At 38.6% G+C, this 27459-nt stretch overlaps 1 protein-coding gene across 1 annotated transcript; it reads right to left on the bottom strand.

Moving 5' to 3' along the window:
* Positions 1-1782: 1782 nt before the first annotated feature.
* On the bottom strand, positions 1783-25530 carry cpne7 (copine VII). The gene is made up of 15 exons (XM_062415459.1): positions 25357-25530; positions 21143-21325; positions 20803-20877; positions 18576-18650; positions 14912-14995; positions 14735-14824; positions 14388-14486; positions 14196-14282; positions 13832-13891; positions 13003-13136; positions 7649-7703; positions 4478-4529; positions 3629-3762; positions 2482-2718; positions 1783-1935 (listed from the first exon to the last, which is right to left on the bottom strand). Exons 1-15 carry the CDS (start codon positions 25528-25530, stop codon positions 1783-1785), a joined length of 1692 nt encoding a protein of 563 aa, XP_062271443.1.
* Between the last annotated feature and the right edge of the window lie 1929 nt (positions 25531-27459).

Raw genomic sequence — 27459 nt, forward strand, 5'->3', positions numbered from 1 at the left:
TTCACTAAACAGTTTGTTCTTGGAGATTCACATTAAGCAAATCGATTTATTTCAACACTAGTCTTGTGGTAAGACATAACTTTTCAAATGTCACTGAGTAAATATGACAAAATGCATACATTTTTAAAATTATTTCATAAATGTTTATATATTTTATATAACACATTCCAGATCTGGCTTAGAAACATTTGTTTGTGTCGCAGCACTCGCTGTGATTGGCTTTATGGTCTCATTAAATCTAATCTGTGGAACATCTTGTTGAATTATAGTACATGGGGAATTAAGAAGCAGCAGAAAGCAACAAATCATGAAATATACTGCAGAAATCTAAGGAATGCTACCACCTGCATAACGGCTGGTTTAGGAATTAAAACAATAATGGACAATTCAGAGAGTAAAGGATTCACCTGACATGAAGCAGGATTTTCACATCTTATATTGCAGCCACTTGACAAAAGATAAAAAACAGAATGTGACCATTCTTCTTCTCTTGGAGAAAAATGTAATTTGAGCTTTGATCACAGCTAAAGGGCAGTCCTTTGCAACCTTTTGTTATGGCACAACAATCCAAAAACATCGTCAACCTGCAAGCTGATGACCTTACTGTATATTCTGCTTCACTGAGACTTGTTAGCTGTGTGTTGAACTGAACAAAACATCATACAAAAAGGTCCAGCTGCACCCAGTATCCCACGTTGTTGAAATTAATAGGTCACTGGCAGTTTCACAGATGTATGTGATGCACAGATCTAAAGTAATAACACACCAGAATTAAACAAAGATTTTTCCATTGCTCCTGTTTTTTGAGAGGGCGTAATTACAGTGCAATTAGCCAATTATTGTTATTTAGCTAATTATTTTAGAGAGTACACTAACTCGGCAAAATGTACCGGCTCACTGCCGACCACACACATTCACACACTTGCCTTTGCTTGTTCATAGTTCTTGCAGTTGCAAACAGGACATTTTTTGGTTTGTTGAGAATGGCTGGTACACTTTGGAACAGAGCTTTTATTGACTAGCAAAAATCATAATAGTTAATTAAATATTTTACTAGAAAAGTGTAGCATTTATGAATTACCACTACTTTATTACTATGGTGACATGTGGTAGGCTGATTTGAAATTGTGATGTGTATCTCTGGAAATATTGTCTGTAACCTAAAATAAAGCCTGTTCTGCAGCCAGACAGACTCAGGTATATGATGGCAGGTCAATGTAATAATATACCTATATTTATAAATGCAGCATCTGTGATTAATATAATAGTCAGATTAAATATTATCAGCAGGGATAGGGTTTAGATTAGGTTTGAGCAGTCTAATTTTGATTGTGATATACTGTACATTAAAATTTTATCTGAAGATAGTATATAACAGAAACAGTAATACAGGGGCCGAATTTCAGTGGCAGAGGAAATAATAAGCCTCCATTCGATTATTGGATTTGCACTGAGGGATTGGTATGCATGCATAAAAATTGGGGAAAAAACATAATCCTCCAGGACTTATGATGCTGAAACAGCTGGACGGTCAATTTGCACAGCCAGGCAGAAGTGCTGAATCCACACTGAGCAGAGAAATATAAGGAACAGTTTCTGTCGCACTGTCCTTGTGTAAACACTTTGATAGGACTGAAAAATTAAATAAATTAGTAATAACACATTTAGAGGGTTTTCTCTTCAGTTCTTATTCAAAATGGTGAGGCATGCGTCCTCTCTCCCTCTCAGTTTGCTGGACTGGTACTGTGGTCAAAGCTTGGTCCCCATGACAGGTTTGTTTGGTTATTCTGTTGGGGTGGTGGCGACTGGGCTGAGGATGGGTGTGTTTACATCCCTCGCTGGAGACATGGGGGAGATGGCCTTATGGCTGAAGTACTCCACTACTTGCTTGGGCACCTCCGCCAGGACACATTTGGCCAAGGCTGCTGGTGAAGCCTGCAACACAGACAGGAAACAACTGTGGTTCTCAGAATTATGAAATAACATTTTAATCTAAGACACAGAATATTTTTATATGAAGCTTTTAGGGTTTTTCCAGATCTGTATTGAAAATGATAGGAATACTTGTATCTGTAATCTACATTTGTTATGTGTTTCCAGATGTGTCACCCATCTGTATAGGCCTATGGTAAATACATGAATATACATGAATTTTGGTAAATGTTTAGAACATGAGGCATAAATTCCTAAACAGACAGAATCATTTTGCAGCTGAAATATTACTGACTGCATGCAACAACATTAAGAATACATTCTTGTTTGAAGAAATTCCTGGATCTGCTCCAGTCCATAATGCCAATCTGCAGCACTGGCATAGCTAGCAAAAGCTGTCTGTTTGCTCTTTAGAGGAGGGGGGCGTCATATAAAAGGGTTTAATATACATTAGCATCACTGGTACAGCAGTCAGGAGAAGTACAGAGTTGAGAAAATTGAAATCTAACAAGTGAAGATTGACAGTCATGTCAAGAAAGAAAAACTGACCGTTTTGAAGTCTCTGAAGGGCACGAACTGCACAATGTCCCTGAGGACAGGCTCGCCCTTCGGTGAGCGTAGGACTCCATCATCTCCATCCAGAATCTGCATGTCTGTGAAGTCTGCATTGCCCACGCCAACAATGATAATGGACAGAGGCTGGTAGGAGGCTCGCACAATGGCTTCACGTGTGTCCGCCATGTCTGTCACAACACCATCCGTCAGGATGAGCAGAATGTGGTATCGCTGGATGAAGATAAAGTGGTTCCAGTGTGTATTTATCAGTGTTAACGTTAACCACATTAAACAACAGTGTGTGGTTACAAGCAAGGAGACTCAGTGTGTTCAGTGGTCTGAAGCTGTTAATAATAGTGATAATTTAACACTGAGTAGACACAAGACAGAGACAGAGAAACTGCATTACAAACCACTGCGAAGACAGACATCTTATGTGTGTTTGCATGCGTGTATGTGTGAAATTAATTTCAATAGTCCATGAACTATATAATGTGAGCAGTACAGTACAAGAATATTAACATGCTGAAAGACTGTAATCATTATTGATGGGTCCCATGAGTTGTTTGTTGGTACCCTGAAGCTGTTTATGTGTTACTGAATGTCCTATCCTGTGTGCATTTCTAAAATGTGTCCCTGTTTACTGAAGCTCATTTACTGATCAAAAGAAGAACTGACATTGAGTGAATAATTAGATGAACGTCCGTGCAAATTTCAGGAGTGTAATAGTTCAGAACACAATGTCCATGCAGCCAGGGGGCAGTTTAAGATGAACAATAGATAGAATACATGTTTTTACTACCAAAAGGAAACTGAGTTAAGATAAGGAGCACAGTTACTCCATTATACACTTTTGTTAAATCACATTTTAACTACAGTTGGTGAGTTTATTTCTGGCACAAAAAAGAGGTAAATGATATGGAACTATGTCAAAAAAAATACACCATTGTATTACTTCATTGCGTAATTAAAGAACAAAAATGTCCTCTTTAATGGGGTCCTTCTTCTTTCAAGCTGTAGGGCATCATTACTATAAACAGTGAGGTGAACCAGAGGCTGTTCACTGGGGGAACTCAGTGGGAGACACGACAACAAAGCCTGTATTACATCCATTACTCATAGAGTATAAAAAGATACTCACAGAGGCATCTTTAATGTTGCCGTCACCTGCTGCCTGCTTGGCTAGCCTGTTAATGATGGGAGAAACATTGGTTGGGCCATACAGCTGGATCTTAGGAAGGCAGTTCTGGTATGCCTCAACCACTCCTTGGATCCCTGATCAGAAGGAGCACGGATGACATGGTCAAAATAAAGGAAGCATCAATCAAATTAGCTACACTTGTCAGTAAACAAGCAACTGTAAACTAGAAGATAAAGTCAGATGAATCAGCCACTGCAAATTCATCTATAATTCAATAGCAAAGAATTATAAGTGGCTTGAATATGTTTTCTACTGTCACAAGTTAAAGAAGATGAATCCTGTGAAACAAGCTTTGTTTTGAATTTCAGCTTATCCGTGTGTATTTAAGCAACTAATAACTGATTAAAATTAAAACATTATTGTAACTGATTTTTGATTAGGTACAAACCAAAAGAAAGATGCACACTGAACAGAAATCGGTACAGAAAAGTTGGTTCTTATCTTTACTGTTGAATATGAATGAATATGATCTGTCTTGTATTCATTTTACTTGAAATTCGTAAGTACATTTTTACAGTAATTGGATCAGTATTTGTACACACTGAGAATTATTCAGATTTAAAACTCAATAACACATAAAACAAATATCTTTAACATCACTGACATTTTTAAGCAGCAGTTTTAGATTATGGATGTTAATTTTAGTATCATCAGCATAGAGATGTACCGCTGTGCAAAACTGGTACATTGATACTAAGAGGCTTGGATGCTAGACCACCTTCACTCGCCATATTAATGTATATTTATTTACAATACTAAGAGCTCAAGCTCATTTTCACACAGCCTTACCTTCACATTCATCATCCTCTGGATTGAAATTAATGGCATAGTCATGTGACACCTGTGGATGCATAAAGAGAAAATTGTGAGACACTGTTAATTTACAAAGCTAATCTTTCTTTAACAAGGGGGCACAGTACTCTGCCTTTTTTGTGGGGGGTGGGGGGGTGGCTTCAATGTTTGGAAGAAATTGAGTTAAAACATTTAAAGAACAAAAGGGAGACAAAAGTGACCCAAAATGAAACTTGGACTCTGTTTTTTTGGGTGCATTAATGTTCTAGCAAATTATTGGAGTGTATATTCCAAGGAATAATTTCTGATTACATCTACAACAGTACTATTGGCTAGTGACTGCACATGTGTAGTACTATGTTTTCACTGAAATGTTGCCTGGCGTGCACCAGTAGCCTACTGGTTAAGACAAATGTCACATCACTGCAACATCTAATCCAGCTGTGGACCTTTGTCACATGTTGCTGCCCATTTCTCTGCCTTGATTCCCTGTAATCTCTCCACTGTCCACTGTAATAAAGACATAAACTTTTTTTTTTTTTAATAAATGTTTTGCTTTTTGGCAAAATGTTTGGTTTTAGATGGATTTACATTGACCACATTTAGCAAAACAACTTTTGCGCCAAACAAATTGACATCATTCAGCAACTGCAATTTCCTGGAGTGTTTCTACGGTTTTTTTTGTGATTGTCCCAACAAAACATAGAATATCTGCTGATAACATTGGATCTGTTTGTGAGTATTATATTTGTTGTGCAATGTTTTAAATCTATTACTCCAACTGGACTTCCTGGATTCTATGGCATTGCCTCATTGCTACATTAAACAACACACCCACCAGTGAAGCCCCCTGATGTTTAATGCAAGGCTTTTTTTAGTCTTAACATGCTGAATTGTCCATTGAGTGAACTATACGCAGTAATAAGCACATAACGTATACTATATGGTTAATATCTGGTTTCTGAAAAGAGATTGAAACCCCTCCTCTTCTTTTTGATCTAATCTCACAATCCAAATGTCAGATTGACTTTGTTTATCTATAAGCTGTTTAACTGGCAAAAATGAAATTCCCTTCTTGATGCCTCCTCTCACAAGAAACTGTTTTTTTCCACAAGCACCAACTGACAGCCAGATCAGTGACAACTGATTCCTCTCCAGCTGGCTACTTTTTAAAAAGTTTTTTCTTAATATGATTAAACCCCTGAATTCAGTCAGTGTATGGATAGATATGAGGAGCCCTGGAGTACTGATTCATACAGATCACCATTCATTTTTTGCATTGGGACACAGCAAGAGAACAGATCTTGTTTTATATCTCATTTTACAGGCCTGTTTCACAGGAGACCTTGTGACATAGCAGGAATTGCACAGGTGTGACTAATAACATTAATAATGGCTTTCTTCCACTTGTTCCAGTTCCAGTTCCCTGCTATTGTGCATGCTGGCTCACTGTCAAGGCTTACATGGACACTTAGGGGGGAATGGACCATCGTTAAGCACCGTTAACATTATTATTAGTTGCTTTTCCTGCTATGTCAAGTCAATCATTTAATATTACAATGCCATATCCATTGGTTTTTTGTCCAAGGACATAAATAGGAAAATACCTCGTGTTTTTGGGTGCAAGTGCAAAAACAGAACTCCTGAACTGTAAGGTTTTAAAACCTTTAGTCTCAATCTTCTTCTAACTATACTACCACAAAATGTTCTTGCAAAGCTTTCAAAAGATTTCTGTGTTTGTGTTTTTGTTTGTTTGTTTGCTTTTCTCACTGGTTTAAAGTGGGTGGGTCTCATTAGGGAATAAGTGATATCACATGCTTTTTAGCACCAATCTGGATGTGGTAACATGTGATTCCAAATCAGAGGACAGCTATGTGCTGTGTTTGCTTATATTGCTTATATTATGTCAATTACAATTACAATCGAACCACACCCACACAGCCCTGACGGAACAGATTGCCTGAGTTTTTGGCTTTTAAACTCCTAATAAACCAAAAAAAAATTTAGCTTTGATAGTATATTTAGGGTTATAGAGAAATGCTAGTTTTCAGGGACTTTCATTAACTAAAACAAAGGGGCATATTCATAGATAGATAGATAGATAGATAGATAGATAGATAGATAGATAGATAGATAGATAGATAGATAGATAGATTGATGGATAAATACTTTATTAATCCCGAAGGAAATTAAGGCATTGTCGTACAGTATGGTAAAATGTGGGACTTCCTATTAATTCCCTATCTGATGCACGCTTGGCTAGCAAATGATTGTCTGGGAGCTTTATTTATATTGTTTTGTAATCATATTCAGTATGCATAAAACATAATTAACGATACAAGAGTGCAAAAATACACATACTGAGAAAGACCCCTTGCACACAGGATTAACCTATGTGTTTGTAGATTCAGTCGATGATTAGTCTAACGACTTACAGTGCATCCGGAAAGTATTCACACCCCTTCACTTCCCCCACATTTTTTTATGTTACAGCCTTATTCTCTGTGGAGATTTTCAGCTTTTAGCATTCAGCTGCACCACCACCAACAATGTGGCAACAGCAAGCAACAAAATACATTTTGACGTAAGCAAAGCCATCACTGTCATGGTAAGTTTAGAAATGAATAGTTTATATTAACTGAGCCACAAGCCCTAGCATGATTGAAGTGATAATTATCACTTTCACGGCAGCACATATAGCACATATTACATCCATACGCTAAACACAGGCCGTTCTGGACTGATAGATGGTGTGCGTACTCACTTTTCACATGTCAGATTTTTCCCTGAGGTTCCTATCAGAATCACTGATGGCTTTTGATTCTTAAAATTCAATTTGCTTAAACAAATGCGCTCAGACTGATCAATTCTTATTTTACTATAACATGTTATTTTCTCTAGACAAGTTGATATTTTAAGACAAGGGGCTTATGAATAAATATAAACTCAATGATTAGTTTTAAATGATTATTGATCTGTTATCTGTTTTTTGACAGAATAACAGATTATGTCATAAAATAGGTCATGTAAATCAGCTTGCTCGACGTAAAGCCCTGGGGTATTGGAAATATAACCAGGATCCAATATGACTACATGAATATACAGTATGCATAATGTTGATCGTGTGACATAAAGATATGCAGATATAAAAACTGAGATCAGACTCACCTCATAATTCGGAGGGATTCTGGCACCAAACCCCAAAGCTGAAAATCTTTTGTCACTGAAAAGGTAAGCAAATGAATTGGTCATATATAACAGCTACTGTCATTTAATCAGGAATAGCTTTTGACAGTGATCTAAAAAATATTGATGGTTTATCCATCTGTTCACATTACCCGGGGCAAATCTGCTGCTTGTTTGAATTTCATAAATGTTAAAGCCTGAATTACAATTTGAAATATGTCCCACGGTCCCTGCAGCGAGTGTTTGCACCTGTTCAAAGACTGTCTCATAGTCTTTATCTTCTCCATTTTTCATTGTACCATTTAGACAGGCTGACATTAATGTAAGAGGCTCTGCTCTGCTGGATAATGTGCTCCTAGTCAGAGGCTAGGGTGGCAAGATGAAGAATGGTCAGCACTTGTCAATGTAATCAAGTGATGAAATATCTACAAACAGCAACCAAAAGTAAGATGGTATGATGTTAATATTATGCCTGTCAGAGGAAAATACCAAATGCATTAGTGTCCTTCTTTAGGTGAAGAGGATCATAACATTTGTCTCCCAAACAACAAGATGCAGAAAATGTTCAGAAATGTTAACTGCTGTCAGCCATTTGTGTAATAAAATGAAAATCTATTTAGAATATCTGTCAGCTAATTCTATTTTACTTATTTTCACTCATTTCATCCATACTTTTGTATGTATGTAAAGCACTTCATTTACCATGTTTAAAAATGTTGCCTGATTATGACAATCACGTCTGGCCCAAATTTTGTGTTTGTGTAATGCAAAATTCCTGCAGTACCTCTTTCATGCAATATAGTTCATATTTATAGTGAGATATTGTACACTAAATACACATTAAACAGAACACACTGTGTTTACTGTATTACACTAGTGGCATTAGGATAAGCAGCATAGCTGTCAAAGTGGGTTTTCCGTCACATCAGTGATTGTTTGCCTACAGACAGCTTTCACCAATGGCTGCCACCCTTATCAGAGCATTTACTGTATTACATGCCTTCATGCCTGACGAAAAATCCACTAATTCTCCACCCCAGTGCAATCGCAAATTACATCTCTACCTCGACTGGATCTTAGTTTGGGGCACAAACATCTGAAATGATGCTCTGGACAGGGTGTGGGTGCATCAATCAGTACACAGCAAAATTCACAGTGCTAATAAGTGTTGATTTATACAGTGTGTTGACAAGTGTTGATTTGAGAGTTGTTTGTCCACTTATAGAGCTATAGCTTTGAGGCAGCTTTTAAGAGCTATCAGAAGTGTTTAATTAACTTGGATGGGTGTGAACTTATATCAAGTCTGTCAGAGTGATGCTTTTTCTACTCTCTAAACCCTGTGAACTGTTGACAGAAGCAACTATGACTGCAGCTACAGAAGGTTTTAGCTGTTTTATTCTTATGATTAGTAGTAAAGGTATTAACTAACACAGACAGGCTCCGTTATTTTTTGTTCTCCCTCCAGTGGCATAGAGGAGAAAAAGATTTAATGTTTGTCTTTTCCCATTATTTTTCAGAAAATTATTTACTGGCTGCAAACAACAACATGCAGGCTTTGTGGGACTGGAGCTTGGTGAGAAAATGTGATACATGGGCTATTTGGAGAGTGTATGTGGTTACTATTATCACCCTCTGTTCGAAGGGAGAAAGAGAAGATAAAAACGTGAATTAGTCCAACATTTTCTGTGATGTAACCTCTCCACATGCACTGGCTAATGTGCTGTACTGTATCCAGATGTGAGTGTACTCCATTAACAATGTTCCAAACAAATAGATTTTACCGTCCAACAGGCTCTGCAAGTGACACAACAGCAAAAAGCTTTGCTCCAAAACTCACCTTCAACATTTACATGTTTTTAACAAATTATTTTTCTATCCATTTTCATCAAACAAACAAACTGAACACAGGCCTCACTCCCACTTTTGTGAGCACTGACGTGGAGGCACACTGTATATAGATACAACATAATAGAAGGAAACTCACTCAAATTGTGTGGGTTTTTTTTTTTTTGGTATTACATTGGCGCACTTTTACCAACTTCGCCCATTTAGAGAAAACATTTTAATGCATTTATTCTCGCAGGGCCAATTATATTCTAAGATGCATTGTTTTCTTGTTATTGTTAACGAGGCAAACATACAGCGCTCATTATCTGGACCTCTATACTCATCCCGCACTTTGCTACACACTTATAAATATGCTCTTGCAATTTAGGGATTGAATTTCTATGTAAAATTCACTCAAGAGATCTTCTAACTTCAACAGTGAAGCGATATGACATGGCACCTTCAGCTCGGACGAGAAGACAGTTTCCAATTTATGACCATCATATGGATTTTGCTGTAAGGTACATGGTGGTCCTTGTTTTTCTCACCTTGTCAGCACACTTTTAAGGAGCCACAGGGAGATGTGCCCGGTATAATAGCCCTCTCAACAAGGTAAATGAGCCTCTGCCCACACAGACAAAAGCTAGTCACTCCAACTCCATAATGCACTCCTCTGCAAGGACTCTAAACCCACATCACCTATATTCACTAAAGGCTAAAAGGTTTGCTTGCCCACGTTTTACACCTCAAAAACAATTCCAACTTGAGAGGGAAGGGCTGCCTACACTTACAGTCACCATTCGCCCAGAGGCATGTTTCCATGTATGATGCTCTTGTGTTTCATTGTAAGCACGAAAATGATAAAGCTATATGAATCAGCTGCTCATTTTTAAACAAGTTTTCAGTGTCTCCACTGCTATCTCTCGGATGTTATAATTAGCCAGACAGTGCTCCCCTAATATTGAATAGGAGGATCTGCATAAATGAGGAGTGTTCTGCCTCATCTGGCTTAGTTTCGAGAGATAAGAAGGTCCTTTTCTGAAACAGATATTAAAAATAATTTCCCATTAATCAAAAACTACCTGCAACCCTGCCAACAACAATTCATTTCTTTTCACATATTTATACCTTGTTGAATATTAGTCTCCAGTTATTCAACAGGAAATATAAAAAAGGTTTTATAGAAGCTAAAACATAATAACTTATATCAGCCAGGATTTACACATTTTCTCATTCAAGTGAATGGTAAGCAGTGTCCAAACTTTTGACTGGTACTGTCATGTAAATAATTAGAAAAAAATGTAACCGTTCAAATAGCTTTAGTGCCTTTAATTGGTTCCTCAGAACGGCTGCATGGTGTATTTTCTCTGTCTTTACATCTGATTCTACACCACGCTGTTATTTCCCCAGGCATAATGCCTCCCACTTCTTTTTGAAGTGCCTGCTATCCTGGAGTTAGGCCCCATCTCTGCATGGGTTCGTCTGTAGTTCAGAGTAATGAGCCCATGCAAGCTAAGGAGGAGGACCAGTCGCTGCAAAAGATGCTGAGAGGATACTGTATCATTGAGTTATCCACAGGACAAGGCACATGCAACAGCCACTGAGCACAAAGAGACTGTGAAGTGCATGCAAAACAGTTAGCACTGTCCGTACAAACAGCACCACATACTGCTAATGCTGTTCAGCAAGATTATGCAAAATGTGTGTCTATGTGTTTGTTACTGTAACAACTTCCAGCAAGAGGGTTATCACAAATCATTAACAATCTTTACAGCATGCAACACCCTCTACCCTTACACAATCAACTGTAGAGGACAATTATGTTTTATCTTTCTGACAAATGCATAGCATAAAATGTTTTTTAAAAAGAAGCTCAATTTTTCAATGTTAAGACATAATTTGACAACTGTGCCTCCATCCAAATCCGCACCAAAACAACTCACAAAAACAAAACATTGGCCCAAAAACTTATTTTCCAACAAACTTCCCTGAAATCTGTTAACGGTTTTTGTGATAAACTGACACATGTGACCAAAACATCTCTTTGGCAGATAAAACAGTGCTTGAAATTTAAGTGCAATTTGAGAGCGGGTGCGGAGGAAGGATTTGTTCATCTACATTAATCAATTGCAAGGGCCCCTTCAGAACAGTGCAACAAGCGCACTGCTCATATTGTACCTGATATTATACCTTGTAAGTTGTTATAGTTAATCTAGAGTTGTGTTTCTGTCCACCTGGGAAAAAGATAGATAGATAGATAGATAGATAGATAGATAGATAGATAGATAGATAGATAGATAGATAGATAGATAGATAGATAGATAGATAGATAGATAGATAGATAGATAGATAGATAGATAGATAGATAGATAGATAGATAGATAGATAGATAGATAGATAGATAGATAGATACTTTATTGTCCCCGAAGGGAAATTTGTCTTGGACTTTAAGTGCTGAGACAGCTGCTGCCATAGTTAAAAAGAACGTAATGTAATTAAAAAGTGGATTTGTTTGAAAAATCACTTCATGTTACACATAGTAATTGGATCCACTGTTAAAATAAAAAATATTGATTAGAGCAGCTTTAATGATGTTGTAATACTAAACTGAAGTCACATGACATCACAAGTTATTTGATTAGAACAAAGTCCCCATCATTGCATGTAGAAAACAGATGAAAAGGAGGAAATTACAAGGAAATGTGGATGTATACACATTGATGAATGCAATTTTGATGAGTATTATGTCTAATAGATACGTACTTTACATATTGACTCAATTATATTATGTCCATTCTGATTTTGATTCAACTGACATAGGATTGATATGCCTATGGCTGATATCAATTGAAACTGTATGAGTTTTCTGAGACATAGAAATTGACAGATACTTTGGCTAGCTCAAAAGGAACCACACGACTTGGTATTATAAGGAGAGCGTCCAGAATATTATGTCAATGTCCTTGACAAGCACCATCTTCAGCCCCAGATTATCCTCATGCATAAGTAATGCCAGCAGAGGCCAAATTTGCTTGCTCTAATTTTCCCAACTACAGACATTTTCTCATAAGTTACTATAAACAGGATTAAAATTGATGTGACCATGATGTGGACAATAAACAAGACTGTATTTGTGATGTAAATAATGTTGAGCCCTTTTGAAAATGTGAAGCCTGTAACTCAACTTTCACAGAGAATTCAAAAATGCAATTCATTTGAAGAAACAAATGGGCAGTGGAGATGCTGGCGGTCTGCAGTTCAGTCCAATCAGCTCTGTAACCAACTGGTGAGCAGAAATATAATAACATGTAGGATTCTCTCTGCCAGTCTGTACTCCACAATTTCCACTACAGTCCTTTTGCAGTGGTTCAAATGGGTCTTTTTAGTATGCAGTATCCAACCAAAATGGCATGCAAGGCGTACTGTGCAGCTCTGTTTCACACCACGAGACACCGACAAGTCCTGTAGGAATCAAGGAGCTTTTACTGAAAAACAAAAGACTGACCAACCTATCATAGTCTTGACAGATCTCCCCCACTGCTATCAGAGCCTTCAGGTACTCGTTGGGCTGGTAAGGGTTGATGTAGTGCAACGAGCAGCTGTTCCTGGGGTCTCCATTAGAGGCTGTGAAGTCAATGGCAACCTAGTAAAGAAAAATGAGTGTGCAACATTAACAATGATTAATAAAAACAATATGACAGAATTAAGTCTTTCTTCTTCTACTTAACTTTTTTGTCTATTTGTGAAATCACAAGTCGTTCTGTGTGAGCAAGCCTGAAATATGCCTAATAGCAGTATAAATTATGTGATCAGAAGTAGGAACTTGCACTTTTTACACCCACATATACCAAAGCAGCTAAAGCTCCCATATACTGAAGATACAAGTGCCTAGCTCTTTCAACATTGAGGAACTGCATCATGATTAATATTCATTGCTTCAGTAATCCAGCCAGAGAGTAAGAAGTAACACCACAGAGGGCAGTCCAAAGGGCAGGAGTTGAAGAAGGTTTGAAATTATTCCATGAAGGTGCCTACAACAAGAAAACTAGAAGCGCACATTATAGCAGATAGAGTTCCAAGTATAAAAAGATATTTGAATATTGTGTATTGTTTCACAATTAGAAATTCTCTGCATGTAGTGCACCAATAGACCCACAAAGATAAATACTGTTATCATACCAAAGCCTGCTATTCTTGTAGCAAAAGGTTCTTAAACAAAGCACATTATCTTTAATAGGCAAATAATGTGTCTTTATTGGGGAATTCATACAACTGGGGCGACTGTGCTCAAAAGCTCAAGACAGTGAAGCGTCACTAAACACAAACAGCTCAATTTACCGTAAAGTGAATCTGGCATCCTCCCATGATGTAATCTAAGAAGGAGTACACTCTGTGGAGCTGCAAGAAAAGAAAAGGATATTTCTTAAAACTATGGACGCATCTGGTCGCTTAACTCAACAAACCTGCTAACTGTAAATGGTAGCCTAGAAAGATGTTGTGATATATCTGGTCAGCACTAAAAATATCTTGTGAGTAAATGATCATTACATGTTCTCATTTACATGTACAGTAGGAAAAAAACTACCAAGAATGTTTACATGTGCAGCACACATGCAGTGATAGTCAAAATCATTGCATAATAATAATTATAATAACACTGAAAACTATGTTCGAAAAACAGATTTTTGCAGCAGATTCCTACCTTAAGATCATTTAGAATGACAACTCCTGAATTTTTATAGTTTCTCTTCTTCTGTTTGTACTTGGGATTCACACAATCCCATGTCACCTTAAACAAAGAAAGATGAAGAGAAAGAACAGGAACAACTCATGGCATTTGAACATTGGCAATATATCTTTCTTTCTCTGATCCGCCTGTCGTTCTTTCACTGACCTTATTTCCACTGGAAATTTTCTGCATTTCCCTGAAAGTAGCGTAGAACTCGCCGATGAAGTCATGCTTCCCCCTGGAGTCATAATCCCACACTAAGCACTGTGGCACACACAGACAACCCGGTTTGTTACCTTGTCTCAGTAAGGATTGCCCTACATATAAAAATCATACAATATTGATATGTTCATTGCTCAAATTTTCTGTAAGCTTTTTTTTATTCTGTTCCCTTTTACCTCCATGTATACATCATTTTCATTGTTTTCTGTTTCCAGCTGTGTCAAGCTGGTTGTACAGATTCTGGGTCACTGCTCAATATGTTTTTTACTGACATCCTAAAGATCCCTTACCTTGAGCTTCCGGTCCTCATCACAGCTGCACAGTGATATGAGAGACACTTTAAAAGGCTCCCACACAGGGTTCAGGTTGTTTTTTATCACCTGTTTGAGAACAAAGACATTACACATGAAGCGAAGTGTGCAAATAGCTGTTGGATTAAACAGAGAAATAGAAAGTGATGAATTTACCTCAGTTCTGTGCACAAGCTGTTCGGTTTCATCGTCATTCATTCGGTATATTTCCAAAAATGGGTCTGACTTGCTGAAGAGATCCTGCAGAAACAGAGAAAACAAAATATCCAAAATGATTGACCCACAGGCTCTTAATGTTAGATGAGTACATGAAGACAAAACAGCTAGTTCCCTGGAAAGACCAGAAAACATAATTTTGCGTTCTTCTAGTAGCTTAAGGGAGAATTTCCTCATAATATTTGCTGTCTTTGTTCATCACTGCACTTTTAATTGATAAAGGATGTAAAATACTAATCTTAGGGAAGACAAATTTCACACAGGCAAAATTATAGATAAGTGTAGTAGTAGTGTAGTGTAGTAAACATTCTGCTTGGATTATTGTAGTATATATCTTCATGTTGTTCAGACAGTTCATATGGGAGGAAACTGAATTTCAAACAAATAACTGTTGAGATAAATGTATCAATGCTGATTGCTAAGGCAGAGGTAATTGTCTCTGTGATTAAAGGTCAGGAAGAAGCAGGAGTCAAATTTAAAGCACAGCATGGTCGCTCATTCCTTTCGGAGAAATTGCTTATAACATTTTTGTCTGAGGAAAATTTGAGAATATTCTACAAGTTTGAAACTCATGCTATTACCTGGATATTACAATTTGTACACTCAATAACTGACCATTTTCTTGATCTAATAGCCTTATTGGACTGCTATTTTCTCCCTCCCTGCAATTTTGAGATGCCTGTATTTGTTCCTTCAACCAGCATTTGAAGCTGGCAACAGGGTATTTAAACTTCCTTTTGCGCTGCATTATTTCCCAGAGGCAAAACCCATCTATTACTGTCAGAAATAGGTTGTTATTAACATCATGTACTAAACGACTGCTGTGATCATAATCACTGTTAGTAAATACCTGACTAATATGAAAACATGCGGTTTCGAGTCCCTCAAACTAGGTCACCTATGTGGTAGGAATGTGCAATTTTTTTTTTTGTTAAATTGGTGCCCTATGACTAGAGGAAACAGAGATAAGGACTGTATGTTCCCCATAATGCTCTTAAGGGGGGATCAGCAACCAGAATTCATTGCGTCCAGTCCAACCATCGACTGATGGTGTGTTTACAGAATATAGGTGACGAGTACAGAGATAAAGTTTCAGAGACAAAGTTAGTAAGCAGCATTATATCTGTTTACTGAGGTTTATTTTCATTTACAAAATGTTTTTCCTCATCGAGTCTGGATTGATTGCACATTGTATTAGTGTGCAAGGAACTTAACACAGTCGCTGTTGTTCTGTTCTTTATTCTGTGTTGGCAAAGTCCGTAATAATATTCTGTCAGAAAACAAAGTCCAGTTTACCAAAGTATTGTGAAGTGTGTTGCTGTTGCAGAGTTTTCTGTTTTGTCTCCATTATGCTGCAGCCACCTGATCGACTGGTCGCTTTTTCCTCCACACTCTAACTGATTCCACAGTGTGATACATGACCTCATGAAATTAGTTTTTCTTCCAAAAATACTGATATTTTAAAGTATTTAGTGGCATGATATTGTAGTGTCGGCTTTTGCCTGGATGGTGTAACATGATGGACAGAGTGTTTTGGAAGGCCCACATTTTAGTCCTTGGGGGCACCACTACAAAAAATGACGAACCATAATTTATAGTCTAAAGCAGGTTTCTAAATTGCACCAATTTATGTCTTCTGCGTAACCCAGTGGACGGTGCTGGCGTCTGAGAGCAGCACAACACTGATTATTTAGGTCAATTGATTCTTCAAGGGAGGAAAACAAATGATTAGTGTGTGTGTGTGTGTGTGTGTGTGTGTGTGTGTGTGTGTGTGTGTGTGTGTGTGTGTGTGTGTGTGTGCGTGCGTGTGTGTGTGCGTGTGTGTGTGTGTGTGTGTGTGTGTGCGTGTGTGTGTGCGTGTGTGTGTGTGTGTGTGTGTGTGTGTGTGTGTGTGTGTGTGAATTTATGTGTGACTGTGGTCGGGGAGGCAGGCTGGTGAGGGGGTTTTTGTGTTCCGAATAAGACAGTTAATGCTGCATTTCCCGCCACATTAGCCAGATACATCTCCAGAGGGACAAGAGCAAAAAGAGCTGTAACATCCTCTCTTTGTTGTCATGGCAACGGCCACCCAGCAGCATCAGCAGCATGAGCAGCATGGACTGATCCGATTCACATGTCAAAATTGAATTTCCAGCTAACAATATCAGTAATGTGAATCATTTGCAGTTATCATTGTTTAACTATGATACCTCATCATGAACCCCTCTGTTCACCAGCATCTCTACACTGATCGATCAATATTTACAGCAGATTGAGGTGATAAATCTGACACACACCTAATTAGGAACATTTTGCTGTTTCAGTCATCATCTGGTGACAATGCCAGATGAACTGTTGCACCCAAGTAGTCTGTCGCAGTTGATTTGTGTTGTTAAGTACATGTGTATGTGTGAAAAACACAGCTGATTGCTTTGTTATAGTAATTCTAATATCAAATACCAATAAGTTAATGTGTGACTTGATGCCATTCATCATTTACCTTTTACTAATGTTCATAAATTAACCAGTTAAAACTGCATTTATCAATACTTTTTATTAGCAATGTATCACATGAACCAAATCTGCAGTTGCCCTCACCTCTGTGGAGCGTTTTGGTGTCATTGTTTTGATTTTAAGACCTGCAACTTTTCTGTTTGTGTTCAGCAAACAGAGGGTTAGCAATTACAGACATCCCAACTCTCCCGGAAGTTCTACACTATTGATAGTGGTTCCCTGACGCCCCACAAATTAGATACAATATCCCAGAATCTGGAGTGAGCGAGCAAGGCCGCACGCACTAGAGAGTGACAGCGTGTGTGTGATTGATCCGGTAGTGCACGCACGAGAGGGAGCGAGAGTGTGTGTGTTTCTGTGACTGTCAAAGCAGTGCATGTGAGAAAAGCGTCAACACAGCGGTTCTAGTAGCACTCGATATAGAAAGCATATATGACTTGCAGGAGTTCAATTTCACTCCCAGGGAGGCTGTAAATTACAAACTGTAATGTCAAAAATAAATGTTACCGCTGTAGGAAATTTGACTTTTTCCTCCAATATTGCTGTGAACCCAGGAGGCTGGAAAACAGAGGCTTGCTCCTGAGAACACGAAGCGACTTCAGATCATCAGAGTTGTAATTGCATGTAAGCTCCTGCTGTCTTTTTGATTGAAATATGCCTTGAGCAAAGTTTGACAGTGTAAGAGCACGATCAGTGAAGGTCAGTGATGTTCAGCCAGGAAGTGAAGCGACATAAATTCAACAAGTAACAACACCCTTTTCACATGTGGCATTATGTGCTGTCATGTTATTTACATGTGAGAGTATTTTATTTACAGATTATTATTGTACCTTTACTGCACATGTGATAAAACTGTCACTACCCTGTTGTGATTTCAAATGATTTTTTTCTATTGATTTATTCATTTTTTTCACCTGCTGTACCACGACATTTTATCTTTATCATTCTTTGTTGTTGAAATTGAAAGAAAATCTTTTACATGTTTATTAACTGCAAGGCCAGGCCATTATGGGTGCTTTCATATTACTCCCACTGTCACTGTCTAGTGCTACTAAACCATATCTAATAATACATGAACCATGTTTCCATCAAACACGTGTGCTCCTCTTACCTTATCATCAAGCTTCTTGGCACAGAAGGAGAGCTCCACATATCCGTTGTTGCCAGAAATTTCCTCTGCATGCACCTGAAGGGAAATAAGATTTGTCAGAATTTTTTTTTACTTACACTCTTCATTATTCTTGGCAAGAAGAACCATTGACATGACCACATGATCTACATTTCATTACTTCCTTTCAAAACACACTCATAAACACTAATGTGTCTGAGACTGAAACATGGCACAGGAGATATAAGGTTTTGATGGATGATTTTAGGGATGCAGATAAAAACCTCGGGTGTACGTTATCTGCCAGCTTTTTAAACAAAGCTACACTACTGTATATGTGCAAGTAAAGCACAGCTATCTAAATACTGTCACAAATGACCACAGTCACGCATTATAATCTCTCACACTCCTAAAAATAACACAGTGAGCCTGGATATATTAAATTCCTTACCACAGACATGCTAACGCTTCTAATTTAAGACTGAAATCTAACAGGCTTTTTTAGTCTTAAAACCAAAACGTATTTTCACAATCCATTTTCAGGTCAGTACTTATACGCCATTTTACCTTTCTATTGTAAAAAGTAATCTGAGTTTTATTAAATGCAGGATTATGTGACATGTATACCGTAACTAAAGAGTTGAGAGCACCATTAGCTGTAACTTAGAGAGCCCAGCTGTCAAGGATCGATGTCTCAGCTCATGAATTTAACTTTAAATAGATACAGAAGTTACCAATCACACAGAGTCCATCACCAAAGTGTGGTAACAGCTGTCTCTCAGAAAGGCTGCAATGCCTTTTTTTTTTTGCTTGTTTGCATTCACTTGTGTGTTAGTTCAAAAGAAAAAAGCTTGAGGATGGCCACCCTCTGCTGCTCTGCTGTTCCCTTTAGGCTGTCTGGCCCACTCACAGAACAGTTTGCTGTCTCTCCATTCCTCCGCTTGAGACTTGGTATAGAAACTAACAGAAACTTTATATCAAACTGCCAGCAGTATAGCTGTAGTGCGGACATGGCCAAAGCTTAACAAAGCTTGACAGTGATGATTGACAAAGTAGAAAACGTGTACATTTGATCAGACAGCTTGTCCTGACAGGCACCAAGAACAGCAAAAAATCTATATAGGAGCTGTGGGCAGAAGGTGTGTGTATGTATGTGTATGTGTGTGTGTGTGTGTGTGTGTGTGTGTGTGTGTGTGTGTGTGTGTGTGTGTGTGTGTGTGTGTGTGTGTGTGTGTGTGTGTATATATATATATATATGGAGAGAGATATATATATATGAAATGGTCAAATAATCCACTTGAATTCTCACATTTATTGTATTCAAGGTGTTTAAAAGGTCTTTGCTGTTGGCTTTTTATTAACAGTCCAATTGTTGGCAAGAGATGTAATGGCAATGATTTAAAATTGATGAGTTTGTCGTTAACTTTTTCCTCCCTCACTGGGGTCTCATGTAAAAGGAATCAGAGTTCAAATAGTAGTTTATACGTTCACTAATACCATCTGTACAGGTTGAGGCAATTCAATATAATAATGATGTTACTACTGCTACACAGTTTTTGTTTTTTTACTATATATTTATGGTTAAACAGAAAACAAAAATCTCCATCTAGTCTGCTGTATATTCAAGTAGTATTCAAGTACAAATAAGGCGAAGCAGTTCCTCTTTAGACCAGAGTGGAACATTTTACCATCCAGCTGTAAACTGGTGGTTAATGAGCCATCAGCTTTTTTTCCACATCTGACACAAGTGATTTCTTGAGCATGTTTCATTTGTTGTGGATTTTCTTGAGATGTTATGTGCATTTGAGTGCAGAGCAGAAACACTAGCATACACCAAGTGCTCGCACATCATGTATAAACACAAAAAACCCCAAAACTACCAAAAACAGGAACATGAATCTACTATATATGTTGTGTCGCTTCACAAATAATAGATAATGTTGCACACATTCACTTAGGTCAGTCAAATCATCCTGGGGTGAAAAGTGAGAGAAAGTGCGTTATGATGCCGGTATATTAAACTGTTGCTGACAGTGCACAGTTGTGATACTGTGGAAAAAGAGATGGAGAATACACAGATTTTACTGCTACTAACCATCAATTTGAAATGCATTAAAGTTATTTTGCTCTGCTCTGACTGTCTGTTACAGAATCTACTGTCCCAAAATCCACACAATTTCATTCACCAGAGCGGTAAGGTCAGAGCATATGCACAATGTCAAGAACCTACCGTGATGGTGGATTTGCCGGCATATTTTCCATACTTCAGCAACAACGGCTTCACCATTTTCTTTTGGGCCACAATCTGCAAAGAGCAAGATAAACACAGTACAGTCCTGGCGCACCTCAGCAGTAAAGAGCAGTGAATGAATGTGAGTCCTAAACATCTCTGATAGGTGTCCATCCCTCAGTCTGCCACTCTATATAGCAAACAAGGAAAGCATCACGTATATTTACTATCACAAAGGTTGATGTTTCAGCTTTTATGGCAGACAAATCACTGATTTAAGGCACATGGAAAACACAGCTATTAACATATCACCAAAGAGGTGAGATAAACAGTAGCCTACCTGACCAAGAGTGCACTCCACACCACCCAGGAAGTCATCATCACGGGTCCCAATGCTGTGAGTGCCATGGATGTCGTAGACTTCAAATCGCAGCTTCTGAACCTCCTCAAAGTAGTAGTCCAAAGAAAAAACCTTGGCAAAGACTGGGTGCAAGTTGCTCTTGATCACCTCTGTCCTGTCCAGCTAAGAAAAAACACACTGAGTTCAGTTTTGAACCTTCACTCACTTTCATCTGATATTGTATTTTTTATTTTAATTCACGATATCTGCTGTTAAAAAGATGGTAGACAGTGGGGAAACGAAGCCTTCCTTTGACAAAGGAATTGCACTTTCATAGATTGTAAACTATATCCTTACAGTAAGATGTCAGAAATAGGACTTGAAACTCACAACATATTTCATCTCTACTGATTTTGAGGAGCACCAGTGTACACACAGTAGAGCAAATATTATTGTGTTCCTTGAGGATGATATAAGAAGAAGATTGAAGGGCTCTGACATTTAATATCAGCATACAGAAAACATCCATGCCTGTCTTTAACTGCCTGACAAGGAAAAGCTGAGCTCTGCGAGGCCCCATCTGCTCATGACGTAGGATTTAGCTTTCACACACGCAGCTCCATGAATGTTTCTCTGCTGTCCAATTTGTCACAAGGACAGATCATCATTGAGCATGATATTTAAGTTCACAGAGGTTTACATCATTAAAGAATAACTAAAAAAATCCTGCCTCTCAAAATGAAATGAAATGATGCATATGATCATTAATTTTTAATGCATATTTCCAGTTTAAACTCCAATCTACCAAAACAGGACAACATAGAATAGATACTTAAAAATCTCAAGCTTGTGCCAGTAACTGTCACAGCGGAGCAGGTCTAGACTTTGTGTCATGATGACTTTAAAAGTTGGTGATATCTCTCCCTCGTCCTTCACTTCTCGTCTCGGTAGAGATGAGTCATGTTCAGATAGGAAGACAGATCAGAGTATTTGAAATAGATTATGATCAAGAAAATGTCGCAAAAGTGTCACATGAACCTACACTACCAGTCAGCTGTCAGACCAGCTTCACGACTCCTTGAGACACATTCACAAAGTCTCTGGATATCTACTGGAGTGATGACCATTCCTCCAAGATATATTCCCTCATTTGATGTTTTTTTTTTATGATAGCAGTAATGTGCTGGTCCACAGTCTCCCATATGCGTTTAACTGAGCTGAGATCTACTGACAGTGAAACCAATTAAACTTGATTGATATCGTTTTCACACTCAAACTTGGTCACAAACCATTCAGTGACCCTGTGTTCCCTGTGGATAGAGACATTATCATCCTGAAAGAGACCATTCTTTTAATTTTTCATTACAGGATATAGTGATGACCCCGACAAAAAATTATATTGATTTCCAGTGACCCTTCACTTTAAGGGGACAAGTATGCTATGTGTGTAAGCATCTGCATTCTTTTTTCTTTTCTTTTTTCCTCCAGGTTTTTCTTTTGGGAGCAATGTTTTTTTTTTACTGGATACATGTTAATTACTGTATTTCTGTGGTTGCTTTTCTTGTTTTTTTATCAACTAACATCAATGCAGTTTGTTGGCTAATATATGATAAAACATATTGTATTTGTTGCTGGAAAATTATTTTCCATTTGTCACATCTTTATTTCCTTAACTGACATCTGGGTTGAAAATAAGCAGAGTTAAATATCTGTTCTGGGGGAGTAATGTTGTTGTAATTAGCATTAGTAGGTAGGTGTAGTAGTAGGTGGCAGCTGTGGCTCAGGAGGTCATCCACTAATCGGAAAATCTGCGGTTCAATCCCCGGAGACACTGAACCCCAAATTACTCATGAATGCTGTGTGTGTTAATGAGCGCTAGGACTTCTGATGAGCAGGTTGGCACCTTGCATGGCAGCCTCTGCCATCAGCGTGTGAATGGGTAAACGTGGGATGTACTGTAAAGCACTTTGAGTGGTCGGAGGACTAGAAAAGCACCACTTAAATGCAGTCCATTTACCATTTAGTAACAAATGCAGCTGAGAGTTCTCTATTGTTTCCATTTCTGGCAAAATGAAAAAAGAAAGCAAAGATCTACCAACCAGGACTTGGCTTGCTGTGCCTTCATTCATTCCCAATTCTCCACTATTGTCTTTTCTTGCCTTCCCCTCCTCTTTTTGTGCCATCTGGATAGACGGATTTGGAATGAGTTTGGTGAGACTGTTTGTTGATGAAAGCTAATCAGAGCTACGGAGGATAGGTTGTGCCGACATCTGTGAAGCCTGTTTGTTGTTGGTGCAGTGACAGAGCTATAGAGAGATCCCTGATATGGGAAATGGAGGCTTTCTCTAATCAGTTCTGCATCATCTGTGTAGCTTGTCCATAACAAACCCCTGCAGCCTATGTTACATATCAACATAGAGATCAGGTTTTGAGTTAATTTATTATTGAGTGGGAACATGTACAAGCCAGTTTACAGGGGAAAAAAGAAGTCTGCTAAATGATCTCCACCCGGCTTGAACATCTGTTCTCGAAAGTGAGCAGGTGGAGAAATAAGGTAAAAATAAAAGGAATGTTGTTCAACAAACAGCTCTCGCAAGGCAGCAGGGCCAGTGGTATGAGCTCAGAAGAGAGAAAGAGGGCGGCGGTGATATGAGTGGGCTCAGCTACTTACTCAGTTGTTGACGTAAGTTAACAATTTGAACAGTGACGGTGCCTCCCAGTACTGAGGGATATGACAGCGGAGGATTGGACAAGTTGTGTACACTGTCATGGCTGTCAAGACTCATGGATGGATGGATGGATGGATGGATGGATGGATGGATGGATGGATGGATGGATGGATGGATGGATGGATGGATGGATAGATAGATAGATAGATAGATAGATAGATAGATAGATAGATAGATAGATAGATAGATAGATAGATAGATAGATAGATAGATAGATAGAATTTGCTCCAGTTAATGAAGCTAAGAATAGCCACTTATGTATTCATGCACACTGAACCCAGGTCAGTCATCTCATCTAACAACCTCCTATCAAATTACAACCAAGAAAAAATCCATAACTGTGTGCAAAACACCGTCAGCCAAGCATTCTTTGTTTTTTTTCTTTTCATCATCATCAGCGCCTCAAAATAGTATCTCGAGGTTCCGCATTCACACAGCCCAAACATTACAGTATCTTCAACAAATTGCTCCCGTGTGGCAAGGATCTGCCAAAGTTCCAGTTAATTATTATCTCCTCTCTTCCTGAAAAGAGAGCATTCTGCTAGATGAAGGGTTGCGAGGGAAAAAAATCTATATAATTAGATTTCCTCTACCATGTTTTAACACATCCTCTACTTAATGGAGACCTGTGTTTTGGCTTCCCCTCACCAACCAAATGACTTAATTAACAGCGAAATGAGAGACCTGCTGCCTGTGCTCCAAATCAGACTGGGACCAATCCAAGAAAGCAATCATTTTCAGCTGGAACACAACTCATCATGCTGCATATTACCAACAGGGCGTTTGTCCACTAGTGGAACATACAGAACAACGCAATGTGAGCCCTATAGAGCTGACAACACAATCTGTTTGTAAATGACTGAATCAGGGAGACAGACGATGTTTACTGCTCCTCTGCAAAGATAGACAGCATTCGCTATTTTTAATTCTGAATCTGGCAGCTGTTCTTTAAGCTATGATCTCTTCCGTAAGAGTGAAAAACAGATGCCAAGTTCACCAAACCATTAACAGATTTGTCTCCCTGGTTGATCTTGTATGGAAACCCAGGTTTTGGAAGAACTGGAGTAGGGTTAAAATTTCATGCTCATGAATAATATTTCACACTTCACCTCTCACCACTTAAATCCCATATGAGGTTGTGATACTGGACAAGGGAGGGAGAGCTAACTTACTGGGCTTTCCCCAGTGTCTTCCTGTGCAATAAATCAATGTCATTAACAAAACATGTTGCTCGGATAACCTTAGCATGCTTTAATTTAAATTATTAGAACTCTTATCCATGTATGAGTCAAAGCATGATTCTTGTATCATTAAATAATATTTAAAAATGTGGTTAATGACTCAGATAGAGAGATTAATAAAAGATGGTTGATACATTTTTAAAAGCTACATACTGCTGCTTATAGAATTTGTAATTGAGGAGATATGAGCCTCAAAGGGTCCAACTTTACACTTGTCAGACTGAAGAAAAGAAAGGGGGCTCACCTCTGTCCACTGTCCATTGGTCTGTATCATGAGGATAACACAGGGGTCTGACTTATTCAGTGTGTCTCGATCCAGCAGAGCTTTGCAGGACACACGCAGCTCTACTTTGGAGACACAGGTAGCCGGACCGCTAAGGCTGGTCGCAGGGGAGGTGGCCTCCTGAACATCATTCATCCTGGCTCAGGGCAAGAAGAGCTGCCAACCAGTGAAGCAATGGGATGTGAGGCCGTTTGGTAACTCTGGAGGATGGGAAAACGCAGTGGTCGGTCAAAGGATTTCAGTAAAGATGTGGTGTGCTCACAGGAGACAGGCTTTTTTGACTTGGTACAGATTCCCATTGCGTCCCAGGGGACCAAACCCAAGCTTTTATTACTGCCTGTCAAAGAAAGCCCCCTTCTGAGGAATCTCATTTTACTTTGGTAATGGCGACAGAAGGAACTTGAAGGTGGTGGGGTTAGGCTTTTATGTGTCTAGATCAGATCCTTGGAGAGATTCATGTCTGATGGTCAAATGTGATAAATGCTTTAAATTATAGTATGAAAAAATAGAGGGTGTCACTCAAGATTACAATGCTAACCACAAAAATGTGCACCAGATATATAATTTTCTACATGCTACTTTACAATTCTTCTGTTTCCAGCACTACATTTGAGACAGAAAAGAGGTACAGCACAGACATCTGACCAACCAAAGTAGGAAAGAAAATGGGCTTTTTTCTGCTCTGTATTCAAAATGTAAACCAATAAGGGTAAGAGATCAAATCAGGGATCTAACAGCCACATTGCTGAGTGCCTTTATTTCCCAGAGGATAACACAAAAGCAAAAAAAGGACTTTGGTTTGTTTGAGCTCCAACATGACAAGCATCCGCCCTGCTCAAGTGTCCCTGAGCAAGGGCTTCTGACCCTGATTAACCGTTTTAAAGGGAAGAAAGCAGGAGGGTGGGGAGGTCGAATTTCTCTACCGGCATCATTTACTGTAAATGTCACATTATTAAGAGGCAAGTGCGCGTTCTGATTTCAGCACCAGGGACAGCGCCCGCGGTTTGTAGTCAGCTGCGCGTCTGGAAACCAGATGTTACCTGCAAAAAGCGTCAATCTCAAACTTTACTCTAGAAAAAGCTCGAAATATTATCAGCTATAAAGATGCGACTCACCGTATTCTTAAAGCAAAACTCACGTTAAAACCTCTGGATAAAGCAACACGTCCGCTCAACAGCCAAATCCAACAACTTGATGAAGGCGACACGAAAAACGCTCTTAAATGGTTAGTTGATCATTCATCACAGTAAATGAACTCCTGCTGCAGATCTGTAATCGTTGAAACCTCCAACATCAAAGTGCTAAAATACCAGTCTAGCAATTAGTTTTCCTTAATGAGCAGGCAAGGCGTCGCAACAAAAACGGACAGCCTACTTTGATAACATCGTTTGTCAGTGACTGCTGTTACTCATTTCCAATAAGACAATCTGCAGCTGTTCAGAAACACAGAAAAACGCGCTTCATCCCCGCATTCAACTGTGCTGTTAAAAACCACAAACTCGCTGCCTACCTGTCGTTGTTCTTTACTCTTAAACACACTTGTTTAATCCTCTCCCGTAACACACTGCTTGATTTTCTTTTTTTTCCCTCCTTCTCCACAGAAACTCATTGGTTAGACTGGGGAGGAGGGAGTGGGCTTGGCTTGTCGAGGTGGGGAGTGGGGACAGTCCAGCTGCTGATGCAAGGCTAGCCTGAAAAAAAAGATACATTGGAAACAAGCCTATATAAATGCATTAAATAAATATACACAAAACCATAGATTCAAAAATGTGGATAGCTTTTATGTCATTGCTGAAATTATTCTTGTGATTTACGATCAAAACACTAAAAGCCCAGATAAGGCTTGTCCTACTTTCCCACACTCCCTCTGAGTTGAAGTTAATCTCTTTGTGCTAATAATCCTCTTTTTAAATATGGATTGCAACTGATATATCAGTGAGATTTTTCTCAGTGTACTGTAAATAACATCATGCTTATTCTCAGATTTTCCACGATACTGTGCCAGCAGTCAGTCCTGCAGATCACTGAGCTGTTTACCAAAACAGAATAACCTCATTGAAAGAG

This window comes from Scomber scombrus, chromosome 1, assembly GCF_963691925.1.
Source record: "Scomber scombrus chromosome 1, fScoSco1.1, whole genome shotgun sequence".
NCBI classification, from domain to species: Eukaryota; Metazoa; Chordata; class Actinopteri; order Scombriformes; family Scombridae; genus Scomber; species Scomber scombrus.